A 15207-nucleotide genomic window follows, 5' to 3' on the forward strand; every position below is an offset into this window, starting at 1 on the left:
GTATATATGTATGTGTATATATATATATATATATATATATATATATATATATATATATATATATATATATATATATATATATATATATATATATATATATATATATATATATATATATATATATATATATATATATTATTCAGATATTTATTATATATTTTTACTAGTGGGTGCAGGACACTACATAGTTCCTTTATGTAAGTGAGATATAGCAAAATAAAGTAAATTTTGACATATTATACCCCAAAATTCTTCATACAGTGGACTACCGGTAAAATTTATAAATATTTGTAACCAAAAATTATGTTATCTGATATAATTTTTTCTGATAAAGTTTAACTCTGAGATCTGGTCATATTTTATTACCATTTTATTAACAACTATGATGATTAAACTGTTAATGAATGAAATGTTCAAGGTGTCTGAATACATTTTGGTTTGACTGTATATATATCATATTTTATTATATTATATTATAATTACAATGAGAGAAATAACAATTGTATCACACAACGTTTAGGCACTATCCAATTCAATTTTTGATCAATTGACAAAGAACATTACCAAATTTAAATGTGTTCTTGTTAGTGGGGTATATTTTATGTAAGATTCTTAGGTGTATTTCTCCAACTTTGATGGGGATACAAAATTTGTGTGGCAAGAGCCATGCTTTTTGTTCTAATTAATCTTTTAAAGAATTCCTCAAACAATGTTCCCCTGGGGTGAATTATTTTCTTGACTAAAAACATTTCTTATATACTACATTTTGGGTCATCATAAATGCTTATCTTCAACCAGAAATTTGTGTTCAATCTTTACAATTTCTTCAAATGATAAATGACATCTCATTAAATAAAATTAACGAAACTATAAGCTTTTATCACTGTGAGAAATTCCTAATGGACAACAGGGAAGTTGTATTCAGACATGAAATCATACTAAAGACTCCCTGATCTAGCATACAAATATAATAAATTCCTTTCCCATGCCAATTCTTAAGAAAAACTGACTTCTTCTTTGCTAAAATAATTTCATTATTCCATAATTTCAATTTATTGGGGAATTGATTGGATCGGTGACATTTGCTATTGCTGTGATCTCATATGAATGACAGGTTGCCCCGCCCTCGCGGCAGTAAACACGTCATCAGTGAAGAGATTTCGTTGAAAGAGGGAGGGGAAGCTACTTTGATTACGGCGGAATATGAATAAAAAGATGGCTAAATCATTTAGAAGAAATACTGCAGTATTCCATAAAAAGTCCATTTTGATTTCATGGTGACTAAGTATTTGAGCCCACGTACGAGGCTAAAACATTGTGGCTCGCGACAGTAACAGCAGCTCGCGCTCGATTAGATGCAGGCCAGTTTTTTTCCTCCCACACACGTCAGTGAAGTGAAGTGTTGCCGGTGGCCAATCTGCTGTTGCGCGGACTGGATCATAAGTCAGCCGCTCCCATTCCTCACATCCCTCCGCGCTCCTCATTGTGCTCTGCTGACTCAGTGCCTTAAGCATCATCCGCTCTCAACGCCACTGGCACAAACCACGACCATTGTGGAAAATAATACGGATTCAAGAAAAGACACCATGGCCAAAACAGCTATCGGTACGTGCTGCGCATTTCTTCACTTGTCATCTTAATCCATTGTTGCATTTTTAAACGTGTTAATGGATGCTGTCTAAGAAAAGATCTACTGAGCGTTATACCATGCACATCTATATAGAATATGCTATATTAACACGTTTCATAGCCTATTCGTGCGTAAAACACATTGTATAAGCAACTGCGACTTGAGTCTGCGTTTGCATTATCGGAGGCATCCTACAAAGGTACGTTTCGCAATTTCTCGCATTATTATAGTTTATAATATCCAGTGAAGTAAATGTAACGTGCATTAGGAATTAGAATAAATAGCGTACGTAAATGTCTCAGTTTAGTGGCATGTATGTAAGATGATTGGCGATGGCGCACCTGCTCCTGCTGCCTCGCATCATAATGCAGAAAGACCGCACCCAAGAAACGATGCCCAGACAATATAGCCATAAAAAACACACAGATACCTCCTCATGGAACATTTACCTTAATAAGCCATATTTAATCAGCGATTCGTGCTTTATATGGAATAATCATGAAAATTAGAGCAGCTTTTTGTTATGGATGTCATCGTCCTTGTTTTATATGAAGTCTTGAGTGCTGGCATAAAAGCTGGCATCAAGGATAAGGTGACAGATTTTCATTCACACTCCATTTTATTTTTTTAATTAGCCACTTTATGCATTTTCAAAACAAAAGCAGACTAATAAGGCTCATCTTGAGATATAACACACAGGCCTGACTCATTCATCACATGCATTGCTATAATATAACAACATTGATATAGCTCTGCTCATTTTAGTATATAAAATAGACTTAAAAAAAAACAAAAAAACATAATGATATATTTTGTTAAATTATAAAGTAAAATCAGCCTCTGTTTTGTTGTGGAGTACAATTCATGACCAGATGGCATGGGCGGATTTCGCTGTGCATTTTTTCGGGTATCCTGTAGAATTACTGAAGCAGTAAAGTCGCCTTTCTGAAACTATCACGGGCTGTTCTGTCAGGATTTATTGATCAGTGTAAGGCTCCTGAGCCGTGGGCCTGCTTGTTGATATTGCTAAGAATGGCTGGGGAGTTGCAGGAGGCCGTGGAGACGCAGAATGGGAGACCGGCCAGCCCTGCAGCAGTGGGATGCTGCATGGTGGCCTTTGCAGCACCGGACAAATAAGTGTTGACACTATGTTGGACACTAGTATGTGGCCCTGGCAGGAAATTACTCCTGCATGCAATTCGGACATTAAATATATGGGATATGTAGCTCATCCTAGGTTATGACTACTTTATGACTCATCATATTTACTTTATTTTCTTATTTTGTTATATTTGTTTAGTGTCTGACTGTAATTTTCTAGCTAATGGGCTGTTGGATGTGCTTGTAATCTTTAAAACACTACAGAGGGCAGGAAATGGGAAGTGTCATTAGTGTGCCTCATGCATTTTTCATGAGTCTGCAAGCTCCATTTGTTTGAATGTAGAAAAGTCTCTCAGTAGACTCCATTTGTGGCACTTTTGTGAGTTTTGCTTTGTTGTATTTTAGTTTGTTATATATATATATATATATATATATATATATATATATATATATATATATATATATATATATATATATATTGAGTAAAAACCATTAAATGCACTGTTTTTTCAGTATATATGTAGCCTGTAGTGATAGTGTCTGAATTCCTGATATCTAGCTATTTGAATCTACTTTTTTTTCATTGTTCACTGCTGTAATTATAATTATAAGCTTTTGAAAAGAGCTAATGTAGCTAAAGTAGCAGTGTCGATCAGTCACTCAGTTGAAGCATCATAGAGACAGACACTCACAGAGTGAAGTACAGGGTATGTTATAGCCCCCAATTGAGTCCTCTAAAGAGCTGTAGAGACCGGGCGATATGCTCCGGCCTGTAAACTTCAGCACATTTGTGCTCGAGTAGTGGATCTGTGTACGACTAACAAGGGGCCAATTTTGTGTTGTTCCAGCATACAAGGAGAAGATGAAGGAGCTGTCCATGCTCTCGCTCATTTGCTCCTGCTTCAGCCCACAGACACGCAACAACCTTGTCTGTGAGTTTGAGGGTAAGTGATAGAACAAATTAGTTTTCATTTGAAGCAATATAATACTATATATGAAATGTATATTGTGGAAACACTTTACAATAAGGTTCCATTTGTTAGCATTAGTTAACATGAACTTACAATGAAAAAAAATTCATCTTAATATTAATTTCAGCATTTTACGAAACCATTATTAAATGTTGTCTCTGATACCTGAGCTACCATGATCTAGTGAACAGTATTTTTATTACCTAATGTTTATTACCAAAGATTAATAAGTACTGTAACAAACATGTATTGAACGTTTTTAGTTAATGTTGTTAGTAAACATTAACTGATGGGACCTTATTGTGAAGTGTGATATATATAATTATATATATGTATATATTTAGTATATATAAATATATATTTCTTCACTTGTTGATATATATATGATTTTATATAATAAATATAAAAATAGTACATTTACATAATAAATATGAGGAAGTATAAGAATTTATATTATAAAAATAAATCAATTAATAAAAGAACATATTAAAAATGTTGATAATTTCTTGATTAATTATGCTCTGAAATTTATGACAAGATGAATTAATTGAAACATGAATTAACTATGGAAGCCCATTTGCACCACATAAGAAAAAAATCATCCGTTGTTACATTGGAATTATGACATAAAAAGCTTAAATGATGACAAAATGTCAAATTTATATAAAAAGTCTAAAATATGACATACCAAGTCATAATTTTAAGATAAAATTGAAATGACAAAAAGACGAAATTATGAGAAAAAAGTTGAAATTATGAGATAAAGTCTCATAATGTCATGTCATAATTAGGACTTAGTATGACATCACTTTTTTCTCATAATTTACTAATGTCAATTTGACTTTTTATCTCAATTATATAATTTATAATTTCATTTTTTTAATCTCTTATTATCTTATAATTGTCATAATTTGTCATTTTGTCATAATATGAGGATATATAAGAATTTATATAAATAAATAAAAGGATGGTTTAAAAATGTTGATAATTTCTTGATCAGAATCTTGATTAATTATGCTCTGAAATGTATGAAAAGATGAATTAATTAAAAATATGAATTAACTATGGAAGCCCATTTGCACCACGTAAGAAAAAAATTATCTCATAATGTCAACTTTTTTCTCATAATTAAGGCGTACATCATAATTCTGACTTTTATGTCATAGTTATGACTTAGTATCTCATAATTTTTACTTTTTATCTCATGATTATGACTAAGTATCTCATAGTTATATTATCATTTTTAACTAATAATTAAAACTTATGTCATAATTCCAACTTTTGTCATATTTATGACTTAGTATGTCTTTATTTGTACTTTTTATGTCATAATTATGATTTTTTTTTAATGTTGGAATTATTATTTATCAAAACAATTTTTTCTTATGTGAAGGAAATGGGCTTCCATAATTAAATGACATGCATTTATTAAATCTATGCCCCTTTTATTAAGTGAGGTCATTTGATATTGTCTTTTAGATATGGAAGTAAAGCCCATAAACAAAAGGGCCTCAGGCCAGGCCTTTGAGGTGATCCTGAAACCGCCCTCACCGGTGTCAGATGTGGCCCACAGCATCACCTCCCCTCCAAAGAAGAGGGATGTGTCACTGGAAGACATCCAGAAGAAACTGGAGGCTGCTGAGGACCGCAGGAGGGTTAGTGGAACTGAATGTATTTAAGCTTACTTATCTGTAGCTATAAAGCTTAGAATTTCATTACCACAGACAAGTGAATTAATGCATCAATAAATATTGGTCAACCACTTTGAAATCCATTTAACCCTCAGGAAATGTATGGCCTTCCATACCAGAATGTTTGGATGCTCATGTATATAACGACTTTCCTCAACAGTCCCAGGAAGCTCAGGTGCTCAAAGCTCTGGCTGAGAAACGCGAGCATGAGAGGGATGTGCTGCTCAAAGCTATGGAGGAGAACAGCAACTTCAGCAAGATGGCAGAGGAAAAGCTCATCCTGAAGATGGAGCAGATCAAGGAAAACCGGGAGGCTTACCTGGCAGCCATGATGGATCGCTTGCATGAGAAGGTGAGCAAAGCAGTTCGACTACATATATAATTATTTAAAACATTAAATATAGTAATATTATATATATATAGTAAATTAATTACTTATTTTTAAATTTAATTATTTATTAAATATTATATTCAATGTTATTTCATATATATATATATATATATAAATATCTAACCTAATAATAATAAAATAAAAAGTAAATATTGTTCATTTATTCATCTTTAATTATTTAATATTTTAAATAAAATTAAAAAATAAAATTATTAATAAATAAAAACATTAGTTTGGTAGTTAAAGGTATACTATGTAACTTTTGGCCCTCTAGTGTTAAAAAAACACAACTGCATGCATTTTGCAGAAGAACATTGTTTTGGTTGACTGTGTGACTTATGCGTGAATATGGTACTTTTTCATAAGACTATCTTACTGCTCATAAAACATTGACTACTAGGCTTAAGAGATATAACCAGTTAGATGGAAAGGATTTCAAGCTGACTAGCTGAAGAATTTACTGTGGCTTTACCCAATAATTCAAAACATGTACTTCCTTGAAAATAAATTCCAACAACCATAAACAACATGAAACTTCACAATAGATAAATATTTATAATGAACTCTGTTAGAAAGCTACAAATGGCAATTTACCTGTTGAACAAAATACCTTACTCAACCTGTTGAGTAATAAAAATGCCATCTCAGCATCGCTTTTACAACATTTTAAATCCCTTAACCCTTTGACACGTACGATCACACCAGTCTTGGTTGATCCCAGGAGCGTACGTTCACACCAGTGTGATATGAACGTTCAGTGCATCACATGATTAACTACCAAATTCAAACGCTTTGCTGGCGCTAAACCAGAGACGGATGCGCGCAGCACTTTTCATATATCACAAATATGCAGTGTTTTCAACCACATAATGTTTATTTTAGGTTTCAGATGTTTTAATACATATAAGATGTTGTGAATCCAACAGAACCTGCGGCACAAACTAACATGGTGAAGCCCATAACGTGTATAGCTCAACTAACGCAATCATTATAAAGTTGTTTAAACAGCAAAACACATCCATTTTCACATATTTGACAATTGGGATATCAGATATTTCATGTTATAGTTAAAAATTAGTGAATATTTTGAATTAAAAGTAAAACTGAAATAAAAGCAGATCATCAGTCATACAGCGCTGCGGTGTGTGACATGACAAGCAATGACACGTCACCATGGAAACCATAAAGCGATACGTTCTAAATAACGGTCGCCTTGAAAAACTCACGCTGGGGGGTCAGCCAGAATATTTTAAATTTACGTGCGAAAGGGTTATTTTATTTCCCAACTAATGACTCATCCAAGCTTTCCAATAGGTTGCATGTGAGGGGAATAAGAGGGGAATAAAAGGGGCGGAGCGGGGCGGGGGAGTGGTATCACGATGGTGTCTCTCCACAACCCTAATGGAAACAATAAAGTGATACGTTCTAAAAAACGGTCGCCTTGAAAAACTCACGCTGGGGGCTCAGACAGAATGTTTGAAACGTAAGCCGCGCACACACTTAACGATTGTAAGGCTGATTATGAATGTAAATTGATACGCGCTCAAACGCGTTAAGTCAGAGCCAGTTGCGTTCAGTCTGCGATTACAGTCGGTGTTCAAATTCCATGTGTGAGTATATAAATCGGCTTCATTCGAAGGAAACAATCGGTATATGTGTTCAGTTCAGTCTTAGAATGTTTCAGCTAATAGTTAGGTGTGTCCCTGGCTTTACATGTGAAATGGTTAATTCTCACCATGTCCAAAAAGCCAAGCCAATGTTGATTCTGGTTTTATTACGAGCTCTGTTGCAATCTCTTTTTGCCAGTAAACTCTCCTCTCTTTTGAATGGGTGATTCCCTGGAGGTTAGAGATTAAGCATGCTCCATGTCAACCAAAGTAGCCAGAGCAACTTTTCTCTATTCACAGATATGACGAGACACGTTATGTACGCAATTTCCTGCGAAAACCATCCCATTCTAAAATATAAACACTTATAATAGGCTTACCATAGTGAATCAGGCAAAGACAAAAACACAAATTGGAAGAAGGATGATAATGATGATGTATTGACATGGTCCAGTGTGTAATATTTAGGAGAATCTATTTACAGAAATGCAATATAATATGCATAACTACGTTTTCAGTGGTGTATGAAGACGTTACGTTTTATTACCTAAGAATGAGCCATTTCTATCTACGTAAACCGCGGGTCCACTTACATGGAAGTCACCATTTTGCCGTGTTTCTACAGTAGCCCTAAACAGACAAACTGCTCTAAAGAGTGCGTTTGCTTAACTGGCTACTCTCTGCTGTCTCAGACGACGACACCTTTGTCCTGTGTCGGCCACCGTAGCTTCTCTATGTGCTTTGAAAGGGAGGGGTGAGCGGTGGACTGAGCCGTTGGTTGCAATTTACTACCTCACCGCTAGATGCCGCTAAAATTTACACACCGAACCTTTAAATTTTGTTCATTTTGAACAACAAAAACGTTACATAGTGTACCTTTAATTATTTTAACATTTATTATTTCAGTCTTAAATGATCAGTATTATAGTATGTGATACTATGTGTCTGTTTTGATCCTATCAGGAGCGACATGCTGCAATTGTCCGCAGGAACAAGGAGCTGAGGGAAGAGCTAATAGCGTGAAGTTCTCCTCCTCCTCATACCCTTCATCAGCCAACCTGTCATCCTATCCTGCTCACGCACACTCACACACAACCACTGGTAAAAACCAGTCAAAACAACTAATATCACACTCGTATACTGTTTGAACGGTCTTGCTTGATTTCATAGAGTAATGGGAAGACACAAGTATTATTTTGTAAATACATCTTTTTTTATCTATCTATCTATCTATCTATCTATCTATCTATCTATCTATCTATCTATCTATCTATCTATCTATCTATCTATCTATCTATCTATCTATCTATCTATCTATCTATCTATCTATCTTTCTATCTATCTATCTATCTATCAGATTGAATGATAACAAATCAAATGTATCAAATCTACACGGTACATTATTGTTCATTCTTTTATTATCATTCTTTGTCAGTTTCTCTGTTTTTTTTGTTTGTTTTGATTCAGGCACGTCTGGTTTGATCATGTGAAAGGTTTATTGGTGTTGTGAGAAAGCTGCTCGCTTACGTTTGCAGTGTTAAATGATGTAAAGTTTGGTGTAATTGTGAAGAATGCAAAAAGCTTCAGTGCTCAGGCCCCAGGTCAACATAGATTTACATTTTAAAAAGGAAACATACCCCAAGACTCATAAATATATAGTGCACTTAAGTTTATATACAGCATGATCAAGACATAGCCACTTTTTGCTGAACAAATAGCTTGAAATATGAGTACTGAAACAAATAAAAACATGTTAATAGTGTCTCCTTTGAAATTCTGTATTTTAGTTCCTTTGCTTAACCTCTGTAAAATGAAATATCCCTCTCTTGAAATGTTATGAACATCTGCATGTCGACATCTGCAAACGTACTCTTTTGTTGGCTGACGATTGGGAACACTGCACCCTTTCTGGACCCTTTGGACTAGACAGCTTGACATCGCCTACGTTATATTAAAAGAAAAGGAAAAAATAACCAGCCAGTTCCTATCCTGTTGCCCTACCCACACATTGATTCAGGCCTTCGGCTCTCAAAGCTGATGTTTGTCATCTGTCTCTAGCAGGACATCTTCATTAGTACAGTGGTGTAATTAAAGGAGTTGTATCTCCCCGAATGTTCTGACATGTTTCTGGCTTGATAAAATAGGTAACATCCTTACCAGCTGAATGTATCCTCATATACTCCCAACTACAGCCTTTGACATGTGACGATTTTCTATTTGGTTTATTTTGGTGAGATTAGAGGGAGTGTGTGTAAGTGTGTGTGTACATGTTAGGTTGACAGAGCATTTGTGTCCTTTCTCTCCAGAGGTGAAGTGATGGGCAGATGCAGAATATGCACTGAATGATTATGATTTTTTTTTTTTTTTTTTTTTTTTCAGATCACTGTCTCTTCTATAAATATGCTTGAAGTGTCTTCGGCTGCCAAAATTGTCTTTCCCCTCTCATTTCTGTGTGTGCAAACTTTGGTGAAAATAAAGGTTTGGGGTTCTGTGAACATGGTGGACTCTGTTTGGTTTTTTATCAAGCTTTTCGTAATGTCATTATAGCGCTTCACCAGCAGATGCCAGTAAACCTATTGTAACATATGGGCTAAAGCTTATCAACACAACTCGGTAATGCAAATATCTAATCAACCAATCACACGGCAGCAACTCAATGCATTCAGACATGGTCAAGACGATCTGCTGAAGTTCAAACTGAGCATCAGAATGGGGGAAAGGGGTGATTTAAGTGACTGAATATGGTATGGTTGGTGCCAGATTGGCTGGTCTGAGTATTTCAGAAACTGCTGATTTTCTGGGATTTTCACAGACATCTCTAGGGTTTACAGATAATGGTCTGAAAAAGAGAAAATATCTAGTGAGCAGCAGTTCTGCGAGCTAAAATGCCTTGTTGGTGCCAAAGGTCAGAAGAGAATGGCCAGACTGGTTTCGAGATGATAGAACGGTAACAGTCACTCAAATAATCACTTGTTACAATTGAGTTCTGCAGAAGAGCATCTCTGAATGCACAACACGTCGAACTTTGAAGCAGATGGGCTACAGCAGCAGAAGACCACAATGGTGCCACTCCTGTCAGCTAAGAACAGGAAACTGAGCCTACATTTAACTCCGGCTCACCAAAATTGGACAATGGAAGATTAGAAAAACATTGCCTGGCCTGATGAGCCTCGATTTCTGCTGTGACATTCATATGGTAGGGCCAGAATTTGGTGTAAACAACATGAAAGCATGGATCCATCCTGTCTTGTATCAACTCTTCAGGCTGATGGTTGTGGTGTAATGATGTGGGGGATTTATTCTTGGCACATTTTGGGCCTCTTAGTACCAAATGAGCACCATTTAAACACTGCAGCCGACCTGAGTTTTGTCGCTGACCATGTCCATCCATTTATGACCACAGTGTACCTATCTTCTGATAGCTACTTTCAGCAGGATAAAGTGCCACTGTCCCTGTCTCTGTCCACTGCCAAAAGCACCAACAGTGGGCATGTGAGCATCAGAACTGGACCGTAGGACAATGGAAGAAGGTGGCCCGGTCTGATGAATCACGTTTTCTGTCACGTGGATGGCCGGGTGCGTCGCTTACCTGGGGAACAGGTGGCACCAGGATGCACTATGGGAAGAAGGCAAGCCGGTGGAGGCGGTGTGATGCTTTGGGCAATGTTCTGCTGGGAAACCTTGGATCCTGCCATCCATGTGGATGTTACTTTGAGATGTTCCGCCTACCTAAGCATTGTTGCAGACCATGTACACCCTTTCATGGAAACTGAATTCCCTAGTGGCTGTGGCCTCTTTCAGCAGGATACTGACCCTGACACAAAGCAAAAATGGTTCAGGAATGGTTTGAGGAGCACAACAACGAATTTTAGGTGTTTACTTGGCCTCCAAATTTCCCAGATCTCAATCCAATCGAGCATCTGTGGGAAGTGCTGAACAAACAAGTCCGATCTATAGAGGCCCCACCTCACAACTTACAGGACTTGAAGGATCTGCTGGTAACATCTTGGTGCCAGATACCACAGCACACCTTCAGGGATCTAGTGGAGTCCAGCAAAAGTGGGACCAACTACACTGGGTAAACCCAGCCTGATCTGCCGGCGATTCGATTTCGCCCGGCAACTCAGTCTGGAAACCCGTACATTCATTTCTACTGCTTCTGTTACACTTTTGTGGGAACCAATCACAGACTGGCTTATCCACCTTGCTCACTATTGGCGGGTATAACACGATAACGATAGAGAAGCGACGACAAGCACGACCGTCAATCCAATTCCTTTAAACCTCTCGACGATGCTGAATGACTTCTTTAGTTAGCAAAGAAATTGCTCGAGTGTGTAAATACCACTCTCTTTCATATTTTTTTTGCACAACCTGCAAAAATCGCTCGATGCCATTGCTGCTTCTGCAAACCGCTGATCAATGCTACAAACCAATACAAACTAAACCTGTCTGGAGTTTTCGTGTCGCTCTGCAAAGTACGTCACCCGGATCATTGATCTGAATGGTTGAAGGACTATCCAATTGCGTGAATAATGCTCGTTGATCACACTTCTTGTGCAGTAGAAAATACATACAGACTCCCCAGACCAATGTTCAATTTTAAATTGAGCTTGGTCTGGTGATAGCCAGACAAGGGATCAACACAATATTAGGAAGGTGGTTATAATATTATGCCTGATCGGTGTATATATATATATATGTATATATATATATATATATATATATATATATATATATATATATATATATGTATATATAATTTGTACATAATATAAAATATTCTAAGCTATATAATAATAAACTCTCTATATAAAAAGCAAACACATGATATAATTTTTGGGCTGGAATTATGAATTATTATTATATAATTTTTATATAATATTAGTATTATATGAATTATTAGAGGGCAAACTTTTACAGGAAAGTTAGTTTCATTCTTTCTGTCAGACTGTCCACACAGATTCCACTGTAGCAGCTGCTCAGCAGCAGAGAGAACAGGTTCAGCCTGTGGGAAAATATGTGGAAGGCAGTAATTGATGCTAGTGCAGCAGAACAAGCAATAAAATAATCATCCCTCTGTAAGAAGCCTGTTATTGCCCTACATTCTCTTATTTTCCCCCTCTTTCCGCTCTCTACAGATTCCTTAAACTAATTATTGTTTTGTTGAGTGCAGATCTTTGCACTCAAAGACCTTTGTGTTATATTGTGTACTCCATTATGGTTTCATTCATTCTGTATTTGCGGTTGCAGCTTACCACATAATTGTCATCCCCTAAAGTCTCTCTGCTATTTTCATGTGCCGCACTACAAACTGTTAGTGAAGGGAGTAAATTAACTTGTCTCATACACACACAAGCGTAAATAGTATGTTACACATGCTAACACTTGTTTATAAATTACTATTTACAATACTAAAGACAGCCATTTGATTGTGATTAATTATTAATAGCAGTCATCTGGTAGGTCAGAGATTGGATAACAGCATCTACATGACTAATTAAGGGGAATTAATGTCTGTTTAATTAATTAATAATTGAGGTGTGCTCGATGCCAATGCACCTGCACTGCAAACATGCTTGTGTTTACCATGAAAGGCACAGAGAAGTCTTCATGATTTTTATGAATAATTAATTTACAAGGATTATTAGCATAAATGGTATACTTGTAAAGTGTTTTATTTTTTATTTTTATTATTGTTTTGTTTAAGCTGAACCTGAGCATTTGCCCTAGAGTTGGATGGTGTTGTACATGGTTTAGATGTTGGAAGGACAATCTTGCAAAATCACAGGAAAAAAGTAATCATCCTGCTTTTTAAGGTTACATTATTCTTTTGTGAACATTATTTTAGTTTGACATGTCAACATACACATCTCCAGCACTGATCCTGAGTGAATAAAAACAGAAACTCTATTGATGACACTCATGTCTGACTATTATGCTCTTTAATGTCAGGATTGCAATTCTGCTGTATATTCTGTTGCAGAATTGCGTTATTATCAATCATCACCAGTAGATGTCACCGTTTCCGTTCTGCACTAAACTTAGACATCGAGAAAGAAAACATAGGCTATTGCATACATTACAGTCCAGCTCCAAGGGTTTGTCATGTTTAGCTAAATCCTTCCTATTTATGAACTCATTATGTGCAGATTTTGAATTGTTAAAAACTGTTAATGCTCATCAAGAACAAAGCTTCAGTTCTGCACTAGATGTGGGTCTATCAACTCTAAACTGCATCAGGTGATTCTATAGGCTAATTATTCAACAACATATTGCTTAAGAAGTTGTCAAGTTAAATATATAATTATTAGCATAATCAACATGTCCACTTTTATTAAGTAAACGATTTTATATGGCTTGACTTTTGACCTTCAAATGAAGATCTATCAAGCCCTCCCCTTTCAAAATCTGTTAACCAATCAAATTCTCAAATATCACAGCAATGTTACTGATTGGTCAGCGAGTGGTGACTCTTATCCCTGCACTCTTTAAATCTCCATCTATTCTGCTCTGCGCCTTTGCAGCACTTTATACACATATATTAAACGTCTTGTGTTGTAATTGTCCTTTCTTTCTTGTAACAATGGTTGAGCAATTTGTTGGTAAATGGAAAATGACTTCAAGTGACAATTTTGATGAATACATGAAGGCTGTAGGTAAGACTAATAGTATTATACATAAAAACTATGTTGTTTTTTTTTATTCACTTATGCCACTAGGCAACTTTTTGTCCAGTTGTAGGCCTGTTACAGTCATGCACCTGTTGAAATACCAGTAATGTCATTTTCTGTATTGCTGGTTGCAGGTGCTGGATTTGCTTCTCGGCAAATGGCTAACCTTGCAAAACCCAGTCTGACAATTGCTTTGGATGACCAGGGGTTCATCTCTATGAAAGCTGTCACTACTTTCAAGACCCTGGAAATCAAATTCAAATTAGATGAAGAATTTGATGAGACAACAGCTGATGACAGAAAAGTGAAGGTAAGAGCATTGTAATAAATAAATAAATATTAAATAATTAGAAAAAATATTAGATAAATATATACAGATATATTTTAAAATGTTATATTTTAATAAAGTATTTTTATTATTATTATTTTTAGGCATTATTATTATTATTATGTGTTTTTTCATTTTCATTTATCTCTTCATCAGACTATTATAAGCCTTGCAGATGGTAAACTTATTCAAACACAGACCTGGGAAGGGAAGACCACAATAATTGAAAGAGAGATTCAGGACTGCAACATGATAGCGGTATGTGTACAAAACATCTGCAATTTGTACAAGCAAATGCTTTCTTTACCTATATGCATAAAAATAGATTTTGAATATTACATTATTTTATTAGAAAACCATTTGATTAGGCTTTTTAGTGTTGCATCTATTGTTTAGCATGCTGTTAATCTCTCTCTCTCTCTCTCCTTCCATTCATCTGTACAGAAATGCACCATGGATGATGTGGTCGCTATCAGGACATATGAAAAAGATGCATGACCAGATGAACTCTGTGCTTCAAGACAGATTAAAGACTTTGTTAGATTTTAATGACTGACTCTTAGTTTGATGTGATATATAAATTGCTTTGTTGCAATATACCCCACCCTTTTTTTTTTTTGCTTTATAAATATAATAAAATAATAAAAAAGAAAAAAAATGTCTCTTTACTCATTTATTGATTGGGTATAAATGATTCTTGTTCCTATATAAGAACAAAATATGTGACTGAAGAGTTGAGTATAACAATATTACACATACAGCAATTTGCATCTCAATGAACACAAAAACTATTTCCAAAATGTTGGTAAGATTA

At 35.5% G+C, this 15207-nt stretch overlaps 2 protein-coding genes across 2 annotated transcripts; both read left to right on the forward strand.

The window, feature by feature from the left end:
* Positions 1-1485: 1485 nt before the first annotated feature.
* On the forward strand, positions 1486-9767 carry stmn2a (stathmin 2a). Its single transcript, XM_067393317.1, has 5 exons — positions 1486-1605; positions 3580-3675; positions 5182-5357; positions 5554-5745; positions 8355-9767. Exons 1-5 carry the CDS (start codon positions 1587-1589, stop codon positions 8412-8414), a joined length of 543 nt encoding a protein of 180 aa, XP_067249418.1. The 5' UTR covers positions 1486-1586; the 3' UTR covers positions 8415-9767.
* A 4210-nt stretch (positions 9768-13977) lies between these two features.
* LOC137025322 (fatty acid-binding protein, adipocyte-like) lies at positions 13978-14891 on the forward strand. The gene is made up of 4 exons (XM_067393325.1): positions 13978-14050; positions 14200-14375; positions 14550-14651; positions 14838-14891. Exons 1-4 carry the CDS (start codon positions 13978-13980, stop codon positions 14889-14891), a joined length of 405 nt encoding a protein of 134 aa, XP_067249426.1.
* The last annotated feature ends 316 nt before the right edge of the window (positions 14892-15207 follow it).

Source organism: Chanodichthys erythropterus, chromosome 2, assembly GCF_024489055.1.
Source record: "Chanodichthys erythropterus isolate Z2021 chromosome 2, ASM2448905v1, whole genome shotgun sequence".
Lineage (NCBI taxonomy): Eukaryota > Metazoa > Chordata > Actinopteri > Cypriniformes > Xenocyprididae > Chanodichthys > Chanodichthys erythropterus.